The sequence below is a fragment of the Thermobia domestica genome, chromosome 5 (assembly GCF_964235325.1).
Source record: "Thermobia domestica chromosome 5, izTheDome1.hap1.1, whole genome shotgun sequence".
Classification (NCBI taxonomy): domain Eukaryota; kingdom Metazoa; phylum Arthropoda; class Insecta; order Zygentoma; family Lepismatidae; genus Thermobia; species Thermobia domestica.
The window spans coordinates 88401506-88414238 of record NC_137458.1 but is presented as its reverse complement, the minus strand read 5'-3'; the positions used below and the strand labels follow the sequence as shown (position 1 = coordinate 88414238).

General features: G+C 36.3%; 1 protein-coding gene across 2 annotated transcripts in view; it reads left to right on the top strand.

Moving 5' to 3' along the window:
- Mnn1 (menin 1) overlaps positions 1-12733 on the top strand; it is a 124534-nt gene that overhangs the window by 92045 nt on the left and 19756 nt on the right. For both annotated transcript variants that reach the window (XM_081758801.1, XM_081758800.1), the window contains exon 4: positions 3575-3782. In XM_081758801.1, the coding sequence (XP_081614927.1) occupies positions 3575-3782 (208 nt within the window). The remainder of the gene's footprint in view (positions 1-3574; positions 3783-12733) is intronic.

Below are 12733 nucleotides of genomic sequence, written 5' to 3'. Positions count from 1 at the left end.
TTTTTGAGTTTAGAAAGTTCAAATAGTATTTCCTGATATACATTGTTATTACACTGAAAAATCTGAAATATTGCTCATTGCTAGTTTTTCTGTCCAGTTTTGGAAAATCCATTTTATTTTTCCGCATTATGACGTCACCAGATGTTTATGTTTTTAACTTTTCTTGAAAACAACGGATCACAGAAACACATATCAAGGTTAGTTGGATGTTATGTTATTGTGAGAAAGTTTGTTTTCCAGTTCTCGTCACCTTGACCACAGGTTACTGTCACTAACCTCTCGTGTACGCAAATACTCGCATTGCAAATATGATTTTAACTGTCTATTCTATTCCATTTAGCTAAATTTTTGCATTATTATATGATAAATCACTTACAATATGACACCACTATGACTATAACCGATTCTCTGACCACCTTGAACTAGAAGTTCTTGCAATAAAAAGACAATACAACAATGCAATCTTCATTTACAAAATTAATTGGAAATAAAATAAACAGTCAGCTTATTTTGAGCAAAATATTATTCCAAATTCCTGCTTATAAAAGTAGAGATCTATTACGTATATGTAAATGAAAATAAACAGTCACTTCTGAAAGAACTTACACAGAGGTATAATACACATTACCTAAAAGTCCGAACTGTACATAACTTTTACCAAAAGAAACTCTAGCATACGCTTTGCAAATTGTAAATGGTAACGGAGGATATCGCAATACGTACCTCGTTATAGTATTTGTATAGCTTCATTGTATTCTTGTTTATGTAGTTAAATGTTTTAGAATGTTTATGTATGTTATGCCAAGCGGAATGTTTCAGTTCCCATGAAAATTAATTTTTCGCTTGTATTTTTGTTCAATGTCTTACATATGTACAGTACAATATATGGTATAGTGCTGCAGTAGGCTTCTGGCTCTTTTTACCATTTAAATATCCAATAATAAATGTCTACATAAAGCTGTTCAATTGCTCTTAGCGACTTAAACAAGTATAAAGTCAGGTAATTAAAACCAATAAATTGAAAAGCATTCTCCTTAATTATATACTCAGACGAAAGAATTGAGTCTTCGAAATACAGCAAAAATTTCTCTTTAACTCTACTTAAGTTGATATGTTAAAAAATTAGTTCGTTTAGATGAAAAACTATATGAAAATAATGTTTGCTAATCCTATACGAAGGATTTTTATATTTGATGAGGTCAGTAAGTAAACTATTACGATACTACTGTGAGTGCGTTATAATGACTTTAATGTATATTCGAAAGGATTAGAATTTTTATTTTACTTCTGATTGGAATTTTCAATATCGTCCTAAAATGTAGTAATTTTATTAACATAGGAAATAGTAACGGAATTATTTATGATGTAATCAGTAAGGTTTTGTAAATATTGATCGCCTCTAAGCTGATCAGAAGTAGTAGTAGTAGTAGTTAAAATTGCTTGGTGCAGTTTTTGTATTGTAAGATCTATTTGTTCTGATGTCTAAATGTTATATGTGTTATACTTAATCACCGTCTATTTACAATTATAAGTGATGTGAAAATTCTCTCAACGAATATCTCAAATTCCGTAGTGATTTATAGATTATAGTATAGTCCTATATCATATGTACTCAAGTGTCGAAAACTTAAGCATAATGCAAGAAGTTGAACGTAATGTAAGGGAAGGGCATCGCGAGCACAGGAATTGTGGTGGATAGCATGTATTGCTTGTGAGGAGCATTGAACCGGCTATGACAAACTTCCGCCTGGCCCCCTATTGAAAGAAATCGAACTCTGTTGCTTGGATTCGAAATAGGCGCATTCCGCGTGTGTAGTGAGCGGAGGGTACTGCTGAATTGAATGTGGCAGTAGATTAATGGAATATGGCACAAATATGTTATTTGGATGTGTTTACCTAAGGCTGGATCATCGGGCGCTTGGAAAAAGGTGACACACAGACAGCAGCACCAGCCATCAATGTGCCACAAAGTGTTGTGTCTAGGTTTAGAAACAGTTTATCGACACCGGAGACATCAGCCATAGTCCCGGTGGAGGACGTCCAAGAGTGACAATTCCACAACAGGACCGATACTTATCCGTAACTGCGCGTCAGAATCGGACCATGCCTGCAAGACAACTGTCAGTGGAGCTTGCAACCGCCTCAGGAGTGAGAGTGTCACGTCAGACTGTATACCAGAAACTGAGAGCCAGTGGTATGCCCTACGACCAGCAACATGCGTTCCACTGACTAAGGCACACAAAAGGGCCCGTTTACAGTGGTGTCAAGAACAGTGGACCCCCAACGAATGGGGCCGCGTACCGTTCACGGATGAATCTCAGGACAGTTCCCAGAGCGATTCCCATCGCACTCTGATCTGACGTGAACAGGAAACTCGCTTGCATCCCAAGAACATTGTGGAAAGGAATCGGTATGGTGGTATTGACGTACTGGTGTGAGCAGGCATTAGGATGAATGGTTGTACTGACCTACACATCTTCGGTGCTGGGTCCATCAATGGCCAGAAGTACAAGAAAAGGTTCTGCATGCCCATGTGTGGCTTTTCAGGGGTGCAGTTGGCCCACAGCTTCTGCTCATAGATGACAATGCCCGTCCCCACCGAGCCAAACGGTATCGAGTGGCCAGCGCGATCTCCGAACTTAAACATGATTTAGTATGAATTAGGAAGATGTGTTGGAACACGCCAGCCACTTACCAGGACACACCAGGAGCTCGATAGTGCTCTTCGTGAGGAGTGGAATCAGCTACCCCAAGAGATCTTCAACAACCTGATGAAGATCATGGAACGTCGTTGTCAGACATGTGTATAGCTGTTCTGGGAGACCATATCCCATATTAACCTGTTTTTGATGCCGCCAGTGCGTCTCTCAGTGTTTGTGTGGTATGTTTTGAGTACCAAGTTTAGAGTTGGTGTTGTGTGACCCCATCTACCATGCTTTCTTTCAAATTTGGCCTGTTCCGTGTTAGTGTTTCCTTAACGTGTGATATGTTGGTATGGTGGTTCCACTTGATGTGACTTTACGTTCTTCATGCCCTATGTGCTCGAACAGTCATTATGCTTAAGCTTTGGACACTTGTGTATATGTAATGATGCTTAGATGTCATTAGACTAACATACAGAGTGGCCCAAAAGTAGGTATACACCACTGCATTGATTAAATATAACATTCTAGTTTATGGGTTTATTTGCTTCGGCTCTTCCGAGCTTAAGATGTAAGTAAAAACACATTAAGAGCAGATAATAAAGGAACTAAGTCTACCTGATGGATAGGAATAAGAAATGATATAAAATGCAATGAGCTGATCAGTACGGCACTGTAAACCTACTTTTGGGCCACCCTGTATATTATGAAATGATACTTTCAAACGTATCACTAACGAAGATGTATGAATAATTTATTTAACGTATGGGTAATAATACTCAATGGAAAATACGTAGAGGAAAAAAGACATGATATTTAGTATATAGAAATTGGTCAATATGTAAACATCAAACTACAAGACTAGTTGGACAGTGATTCCTTACTCGAAGTAAATTTTACGTCATTTAAAAAGTTCTTTCTTTCTTGTGTAGGAAATTTGGGTGACTTAGAAGAAGTTTGTCCTACAGAGGGCCGACCAAGTTGTTGTGCACTTTTCCAAGAAGCGATCAATTCAGCAAGAACCTACTATAATAATCAACACGTTTATCCATATACTTATCAAGGGGGATACTACTATCGAAATAAAATGTATAAAGAAGCATTTGAAAGTTGGGCCAATGCTGGTGATGTGATAAGACAGTAAGTTCAAAACTTCATTTGAAATTCATTCTTTTAAAAGTATAATAAAACTTAGTATTTTAGAGTTCTTTTATTAAGGGTCATACATAGTGTATCAATCTGGGCTTCCATACGTTATCAAAGTAAAACTAAAGTTTCTTTATTCTTACTGTGAGTTAAACTAGTCATTTTAAGTTGTACCGTCTTGAGCATTCAATATTCAGCTGTTTCCAAATTGTGTTGTAGAACTTGATTTTTCTAATATAGTGTTTGACAGTAGAGTTCCAAGACTGACGTGTGTACTCTGTAACGGCTTATTGACAGAAAATTGCGTATCCTGCGAGATTAATGCAATTACATTCTTATTTTACATGACATGTGAAGATATGGTAAAGAGAGTATCTGAGCCCTTCTAAACGTCGGTCATTGGAGACACCTGGTTTTCATTCTCATGAATTCTTGAATGGAACAAAGAACAACGAACATTAAATTTTAGTCTAAATTAAGAAAGTCAGCAACAAAAACTTACGAAATGATCTGAGCTATTTATGATAAGAATGACGTATCTCGTGGTTGTATGTTTGAATGGTACATCCGTTTCTAATCGCCCCAGAAGTGAACGTGCGTCAACCAGTCATTCAGAGGACAATGTGGAGTGTATTTCTGACATACTGTAGTCAGATCGTCGCAAGACCGTCCGCATGATAGAGAATATGTTGCCACATCAACCGCAAAACTATCCGGCAGATGCTGAAAGACCTGGGGAGAAAATTAAGATTTGTGCGAGGTTTGTGTCACCTTTTTTGGGGGAGAGTTGAATGCACAGAGTGTGTGAAGTCGGACTCTTCATTCTGGATCACATCATTTAGGGCGATGACACTGGAGCTATCAATAGAAGAATTGAAGATGTCTTAGATGACCGATGATGTCGTGCAAAAGAAGAATATCATAGCATGATAAACCATTTTCTGTTATTAACAGTTACAGAAAGTACCAATCAATCCTTATCAACCCTTGTACGATATTTATTTATAGCTAATGACGAGAAAATGGGAATACGCTTCCATGCAGAATTGTTTAGAGATTTATATTATATCGTCTTCAAATTTGTAGTTAATGTTTGAAATAGTGAAATAGTTCAGTTTTAGAATATATTGCGATATTCCCTGAGAGAGGGAGGGATTGCTAAATGAGTGTCCTTGTAACTTTAATTAAATATATATATATATATTGCCAGCTACGAGAAAATGAACTTTTTCACAAATTGGCCTCCATATATTGACTTTTGATTATAATCCACTGTCTCTCTCCTATATTGGTGTAACTTTTTTTTTTCTGTCAGCTCAGTAGCTGTGAGGAATTGTTCATTCACTCGAACTTCGGAGATAGTGTCAGTATCAATAATGACAATAGCAACAATAAAAAGCGAGATAAGCCCCACCAAAAACATTCTACAATAATTATTTGTTGTGTTTAAAGACGTGTAAAAATTAATAAAATTGAAATATATACATATGGGCTGTTCGCATTTATATTACAACTATATAGTCTCAACATTCGTCTTAATATTGTCATAAAGTGATAAGGATATTTGAAGTTCACAATGCATAAATGTAATACATGAATTGCTCAAGCCAAATGAACAAATTGTTTTTAGAAGTCTAAAGAAAGAAACATAGTAAACATCTATTTATGTCTGTTAGTCATTCAAACTTCACAAAAGTGTTGAAAGTTCATTGTTTCTTATGTCAGTTATTCCCAGAATATTTCTAATATTGCCAAAATTATTTGATATTTTGATAGCGTCGAATTTACCGTACACCGAATGCTCCTAGATCTGATATAACAGTGTAACAGACTATCGAGCAGAAAATACGGGACAATCGGAATTCGTATTAAATATGAGAAAGGTCCCATAAAGTCTGTAATTCCTACACGAGATATTTTCGGAAAGATCATGAAGGTTGTAAGAACTCTGTGTTATTATGGATTTCTTACCACAGTTGTGCGTATTTAAAGTTTCATCAACGAAATTGATTCGAAATTAGGTATGTAAAAGCTTAAAAATCCGCCGAATTGGGATCTCATTCTTGGCATTGTTTGCAGTAATTTTGTACGTATTTCTAGTACCTGACCCTAATGTGGTATGCAGTTCTGTAGTATTTTAAATGCATACTGTCAATAAATGGAGGTAGCTACATCACCACTTTTAATTAGAACATATATCTATTCCTCTTCCTTAAATGGTATGTAATAACATTTCCTGTACGCACCCTTGTTCGTAATGCAACTGAAGATGTTCTTCTTATATATATCAGGTAGTCGAAAAAAGTATTGAGCGTTTTGCGCACGAGATGGCATTAGTATCCCAAATTTCGTGGTATATGAGTCGCAGCGGGTTAGACCTAACGTCAGTTGGCAGCTGACAGTTAAAGCTAGTAGATATGCAAACAATTGTGTATGTTGGAATGGAATAGATATGTTGAGATTCTTATAATCAGACGTAAGGAATTATACCATGAAGATGAGTGAACTTTCTGCAAAACTTTGCTGCATTTTTCAATTTTATTTCGATAGGATTAGGATTAGTTAGAATTAGTCAAATACAGGAGTTAATCAAAATTATGTTAACGCTGAATGGTGAAGAAAACACTGTATTCAAACAGTACATCTATACTCGAGAGAATGTCTTTGATATGGTATACTGTAAGTGAATGTCTCCGGTATGATATACCTACTGCAAATGCTAAATATCTGCGAACTCACTCTGAAGTCGCAGTCGCCTCAACTGTTCACCATTATGTTCAACACATAAAAACCAACGACGAACAGTTTCATTTAAAGCACGTGCACATATTCACGAGGAATTGATATCACATTCCGTATACAGTCCTTTAGGTCATTAATGTCGCGAGCTTTCGTACTGTAAACACACTTCTTTACCATGCCCCATAACCACTAATCGCATGGTGTTAAGTCAGGGGATTGTAGAGGCGAGCGCAATGGTCCATCACGACCAATCCATCGACCGGGAAACGTATCATTGAGATAGTCCCAGTTTGGACAGTTTGGACCCAGTGCGGTGGAGCGCCATCTTGTTGGAAATACCCTGCACGGCGGATTTTTAGTAGTAGTTCATCAAGGGTGTACTGCTTTAATATCCTTAAGTACACGTCTGCGGTTACTGTTTGTGTGTCGAAGAAGTAGGGTCCAATGACTCCAGCGGCGGTCACAGCGCACCAAACATTTACTTTGGGGGAGTCACATTCATGTTTCGGTAGCACAGAAAATCATGTTATGTTGGTTCAAAAACCCACTGGTGTGTAAAGTGGCTTCATCGCTGAATGTCATTACATTCACAACATCTTGCTGGATATTGGTCATTTCAGCTAAAATCTGACAACATTCCACCCGCTTACGTTTCTGCGCCAATGTTGAAGCTTGAGTGACTTGGATGTGGTACGGTCTCATTCCGAGTTTCAAGATGCGCCACACTGTTTTCTTGAGGTATTCCTGTTTCCAAACTGCATCGAACATTTGATTTCGAAGAACTACGCAACACAGCTTGCTGTACAACAGTCATGTTTTGTTCACATCGTCCTGATCTTGGACGTTCTGCATTGCCTCTATTCTGCTACCGATCCTGTAGCCACAAACTTATTGTAAATGCGGTACGTTGTTAAACGGCTTGGTGGACCACGTGCAAATCGTTGTGTAAACTTTTCACAGACCAGAATAGGTGACCTGTACATTTCCATTAGGCTTACTAGAAATCTTGTTTGCTCCATTATTATCGATCAGCCATTGTGTGTCAACTGAAACGAAAGAGATTGAAGATGTTACAAAACAAAACAATGCAACAATACAATACAATACACTGACATGCCAAAATACATCTTACAAAACATTACATTTTATTAGAATACAGTATTTTGTCCATTCAGTGTTAACATAATTTTGACTAACCCTGTATATCATGCGAATTACTTCATCGAATTTCGGTATACTTATGGTAACTGTTTTTAATATTGAATGTAACGTTTGATAGTAGTAGTCTGATTTGTAGAAATGACGTCTTCATTACGTTTGGTTACTACTTACTGGTATCAATATTAGTTACAGTGAAAATATTTTAAATAAAAATATGTCTTTTACAGTGAAAACGTTATTTTTGCGTGTGAAGCTTTTGTTTTAAGACATATTCCATTTTGAAATCCAATTTTCTGGCGTGACATTTATGCCGACTGGGAAAATTTATATATTCCTAAATATAATAAATTAGTGACAGAAATATGGGAAAGAAAATATTTTACTAAAAAGGTTCGAGGCACGATTATCTCATTATAATCATCAACGGTGAAATTAATTCGTGAAACCAAGGTCAGTTAACTCTTTTTCCTGTCAACAGTATTCTTCCATATTTAAGCCAGTCAGGACTTCATGCTAGTACTTTGATCCTTTACAACTGTAAATTGAAGGATAGTTTTTACAAAAAATATAAATAAAAATTAATAAATAAAATAAATATAATGTAAAATAAATGTATTAGTGTGAGATTAATTGTTGTGTATAGTATGATTATGTTCGCTTTCCTTAGGTCTATGAATTTTGCAAATGTATCACCTACTGGTGGTCGCGACACCTACTGGGCCTAGTGCAGGTATCCTACCAACAATCACTTATCCATTCACTAGGCCAGTTGTCCCCGGAAAATGGAACTCAAATTTAGCCCAAAAACCATCTTCCATCTCAACTCGCAGCCCGGCATCCAGGCCTGCAGTCTGTCATCCGCAACTCGTCGCGAGAAAGGTTGCAAACCACAAACCACCGACACAGGACTAGTGTTGTAAAATTTTTCGGAAATTTTGAACTTGTTGGTAAAAAGCCGCTTTTTCCCCGGTCTCTTTCCGGAAAATTGGGAAAATAACAAAGATCTCTGTATTAGTTCAATATTGCTAGTAATGGAATCGGCTTTTTTACGAACTCATGAAAAATTTCAATATTGCGAATATTTAAAAGAGGCATTCGAAAATAAAATTGTCGTAATTATTCTTGAAAATTAATAGTCTGCACTTACTTGTTTTATGTACATTTTAGTCGTTTATTCGTGGTTGTACGTGCATTACTTAGAGAACTTTAACAGTTGCATACACATCATGAAGCGTTTCTGTTGCAAGAAATAGGGCTCTTGAATGAAACTGAGTTCTTAATGTGCTTTTTGATCTGATGAAATTTTGTTAATATTAACCAAATTCCCTCTTAAAAGAGAGAGCAGTAGGCAAATTTCACTAATACTCATGCACTAAAACATATAATTACTATTATTTAATATTCTAATATAGACTTTTATATAAACTTTATGTACAAAATCTTATGTGTAAACAAATACCTGTTTTCTAGTGTGACAAGTTGTATAAAAATGAAAGTGACTATATTTGTAACTTAACAACACTTGAACCACCAGACCGATCTCGATAAAATTTTCAACATAGATGAGGTTCGTGCCTGGGATCGTTTTTATCATTTCACTTTGAAGGTGTAACTTGGAGGAAGGAAGGGGATATACATTGAAAATGACCGATATTAATGTCGAATCCATAGTTTTCGGGGTTGCTGAGGTGAACAGTGGCACTTCCGATGCCGCTTAAATCCAAATTCAACACTGTAACTTGGAGAAAGGGGAAGGGTGTATATATATAATGATCGAAAATCAATAGTAGTGTCGAATACATAGTTTCCGGAGTCGTGATGAACAGTGACACTTCCGATTCCGTTTAAATGAAAACTCAGGTACGCAACTTAGAGGAAGGAAAAGGGGAGATGTATAAAAATGATTGAAAATAGCCGATCTTAGCGGCGAATCCATAGTTTTCGGGGTCGCTGAAGTAAACAGTGTAACTTTCGATGCCGTTTAAATCCAAATTCATCCCCACAAATTGGGGAAAAGGAAAGATATATAAAAGTGATGGAAAACAATCGTTATTAGTGTCGAATCCATTGTTTTCGGGGTCGCTGAGATGACCGGTGACACCTTTGATGCCGTTTAAATCCAAATTCAGCCCTCATTAGTACTCTTAAAGCGAGAGGGTGACATGCGAAAGTAATTGAAAATTACCAATACTAGTGTGGAATTCATAGTTTTTGAGGTCCCAGTTCATTGGTGACAGTTTTGGTGCCTTTTATGTCCAAAATGAAACGTATTTTTCCCGTGCGAAGAACGGTTATTTTGCTAGTCTTTAATAATAATGAAAGGAAGTTTCACATGTTAAATTCTTTAATATACTTTTCGCTGCTCAAATTTACGCACTTGTGCAGTGTATACGTATAGTGTAAATAAGATCATCTCTCTTTTTGAGTTATTCAAAAAATATAAAAGTAATAAAGAAGAGTTTTTAGCAGAAATCAGAAAACAAAAGTAAAATTAAAACCTGTTGCTTTAATTATTTTTCCGGTTAGCGAAATACATTGTAGATATATATACTGCAGACACATTACAGCAAATAAGATTAGTATCAGGCGAAGAGTTTTTAAATTATATTTTCCGGTTTTTGTCAATATTTCCGAACAAAAGATTTTTTCCAATGGTTTCAATATGTCCGGAAATTTTTCACAGCACAAGAAAGATACGTTCTCCATAAAATATATACGGAGGGTTTCAAAACAACACTGACAGCGTTTGGGAGGTGATTCCTGACACCAAGATAAGACAAAAAGTATAGACCAACTTGGGTGCACAAATGCTAAAACATGAAGAAAAAAAAAATGAAATTTAAAGGTCCATAGCACCAATACTATGGGACCTACCGTAGTCTGGTCAAGACTTTATTTAGGAACTAGCAACATGTGCCCTATCCAAATATCCAAGTTTCAGAATCCTGCGGCATTTCCGCAACAATTTTTACAGAGGTAGTTGGTGAGTACTTCAAATTATATACCCGTAACCAAACTGCCTCTATAAAAATTGTTGCATGAGTACCTTTGGATTCTGAAGTATGCATTTTTGGATAACGCACATATTAGTTCCTAAGTGAAGTCTTCACCCGACTGCGGTAGATCCCATAGTTTTGGAGGTATGGATCTTTAAACTTTTTTTTTTCTTTTTTTTCATTGTTTTTGTCGGCCTATAACTCCGAAAGGAAGCATTTGTGCGCCAAGGTTGGTCTATACTTTTCGTCTCATCTTGGTGTCAGGAATCACCACCGAAATGTTGTTCGGAGTTGTTTTGAAACACCCTATATATTTGATTTTAACATACCGGTATTAACTAAAGTGATTCTGGACCCGTTATTTTAACACTTTACTGTCATAAAGCGGGAAGATTGTCATAAGATTGCTTAAGATAATTTATATGCGTCTGTATTACTTAATCCAACTATTATTAAATTTTAGTTTCTTCTAGCCATAACTCCATTCTGTTACGGTGCTAACTTTAAAGGAGTGTTGTACATATACAGGGTGAGCATAAAGTCTTACCCTGATTGCAAACATTTATTACAGAAGAACCGTTTGACATAATAATGTAAATACTGGTCAGTTACAGAGGTTAGTATTACAAGTTTTTTTTAAGACCACTTACGTTAGAGCACTTCAACGTGTGGCTCCTTGGTAGCTCGGAGGATGTCTAAGCGGTATTCCAGTTCCCGCCAGGTGTTTTGTAACATGTCTTCTATCACAGTACCCACAACTGCTTGTATCCTAGCCTTCAGTTCCTCGACGTCAGCAACAGATGTGGCATAGACTCTGTCCTTGATATAGCCCCATAAAAAAAAGTAGAAACGCTTGCGACGCTTGTCGAACACGATCAACAGTTGCCTCACTCACACTAGGCCTGCCACTTCTCGGAAGATCTTCAACGCTGCCTGTTGCTTTAAATCTTTCATACCATCGCTTTATTGATTTCACATCCGGAGGGCTGCGGCCATACGAAGACACAAACTTACGCTGAACACTGATAGGCGATTTGCTTTCGTGATACCACAGCACGCATTGCGCTTTCTCCTGCTTCGATGCCATTTCGCCAACTAACCCACGCGCGCCAAATAACGTACTGCGTCACTCTTGGGTAGCGCTAGTGTCATCTATTGGTCTTTAAAAAAAAACTTGTAAAACTAACCCATGTAACGGACCAGAATTTACATTATTCTGTCTAACGATTATTCCGTAATATTTTTTTTATAATCAGGGCAGGACTTTATGCTCACAGTGTATTTGTTGCACAAATTTTCCCTACTTTAATACAAGAAACATAAGCACTCAGTGACCTTAATTGTTAACTATTAAATATAAAATAGATATAAATATAAATATAAATATAAAATATTAAAAAAAAAACTTTTTTAACCCAAAATATCCGGGTTTTTCCCAGGCCTTCTCAACACTACACAGGATGTCAACTTACCAGTTGAGTTGGCAACGATGACCACAGAAAACTGAAGTTGTGTGTACTGGCCAACCAAAAAAAAAAAAAAAAAATCCAAACAACTTCTAACCAAAATTTTGCGCAACGAAAAATATATATATATATATGAAACGAAAACCCAAGCTGAAAAAGAAAAAAAAAAATCCTTCACAGTATCCGGTCGTATCTTATCTCGTTCGCACCAAGAAAACCTTTCCATACTTGAAACTCGTGTAATCTTACTTCCCACTGAAAGTTAAAATATATCTGATACTGCTCATATATTTTGCACTTTGACTATATGTCTAGGTTTTACTGTATATATTGTATACACACCTTAGATTCCCAATTCTATTTAAAAGAAAAAATTGTCAGATTACGACTTCTGCATTTTATTGAAGAAACATTTTATGAGTTTATACAAATACTAGAACTACATACTGAACAATATTGATTTAAAGCAAGTAGGAAAAAAGATGTTTCATATTAATGTGTCTATAAGTTATGATATTTGATTTCAGTTCTAACAGAAAATATGGCAACATGTATTTAGTGTTTCCCTTATTCTAATGCA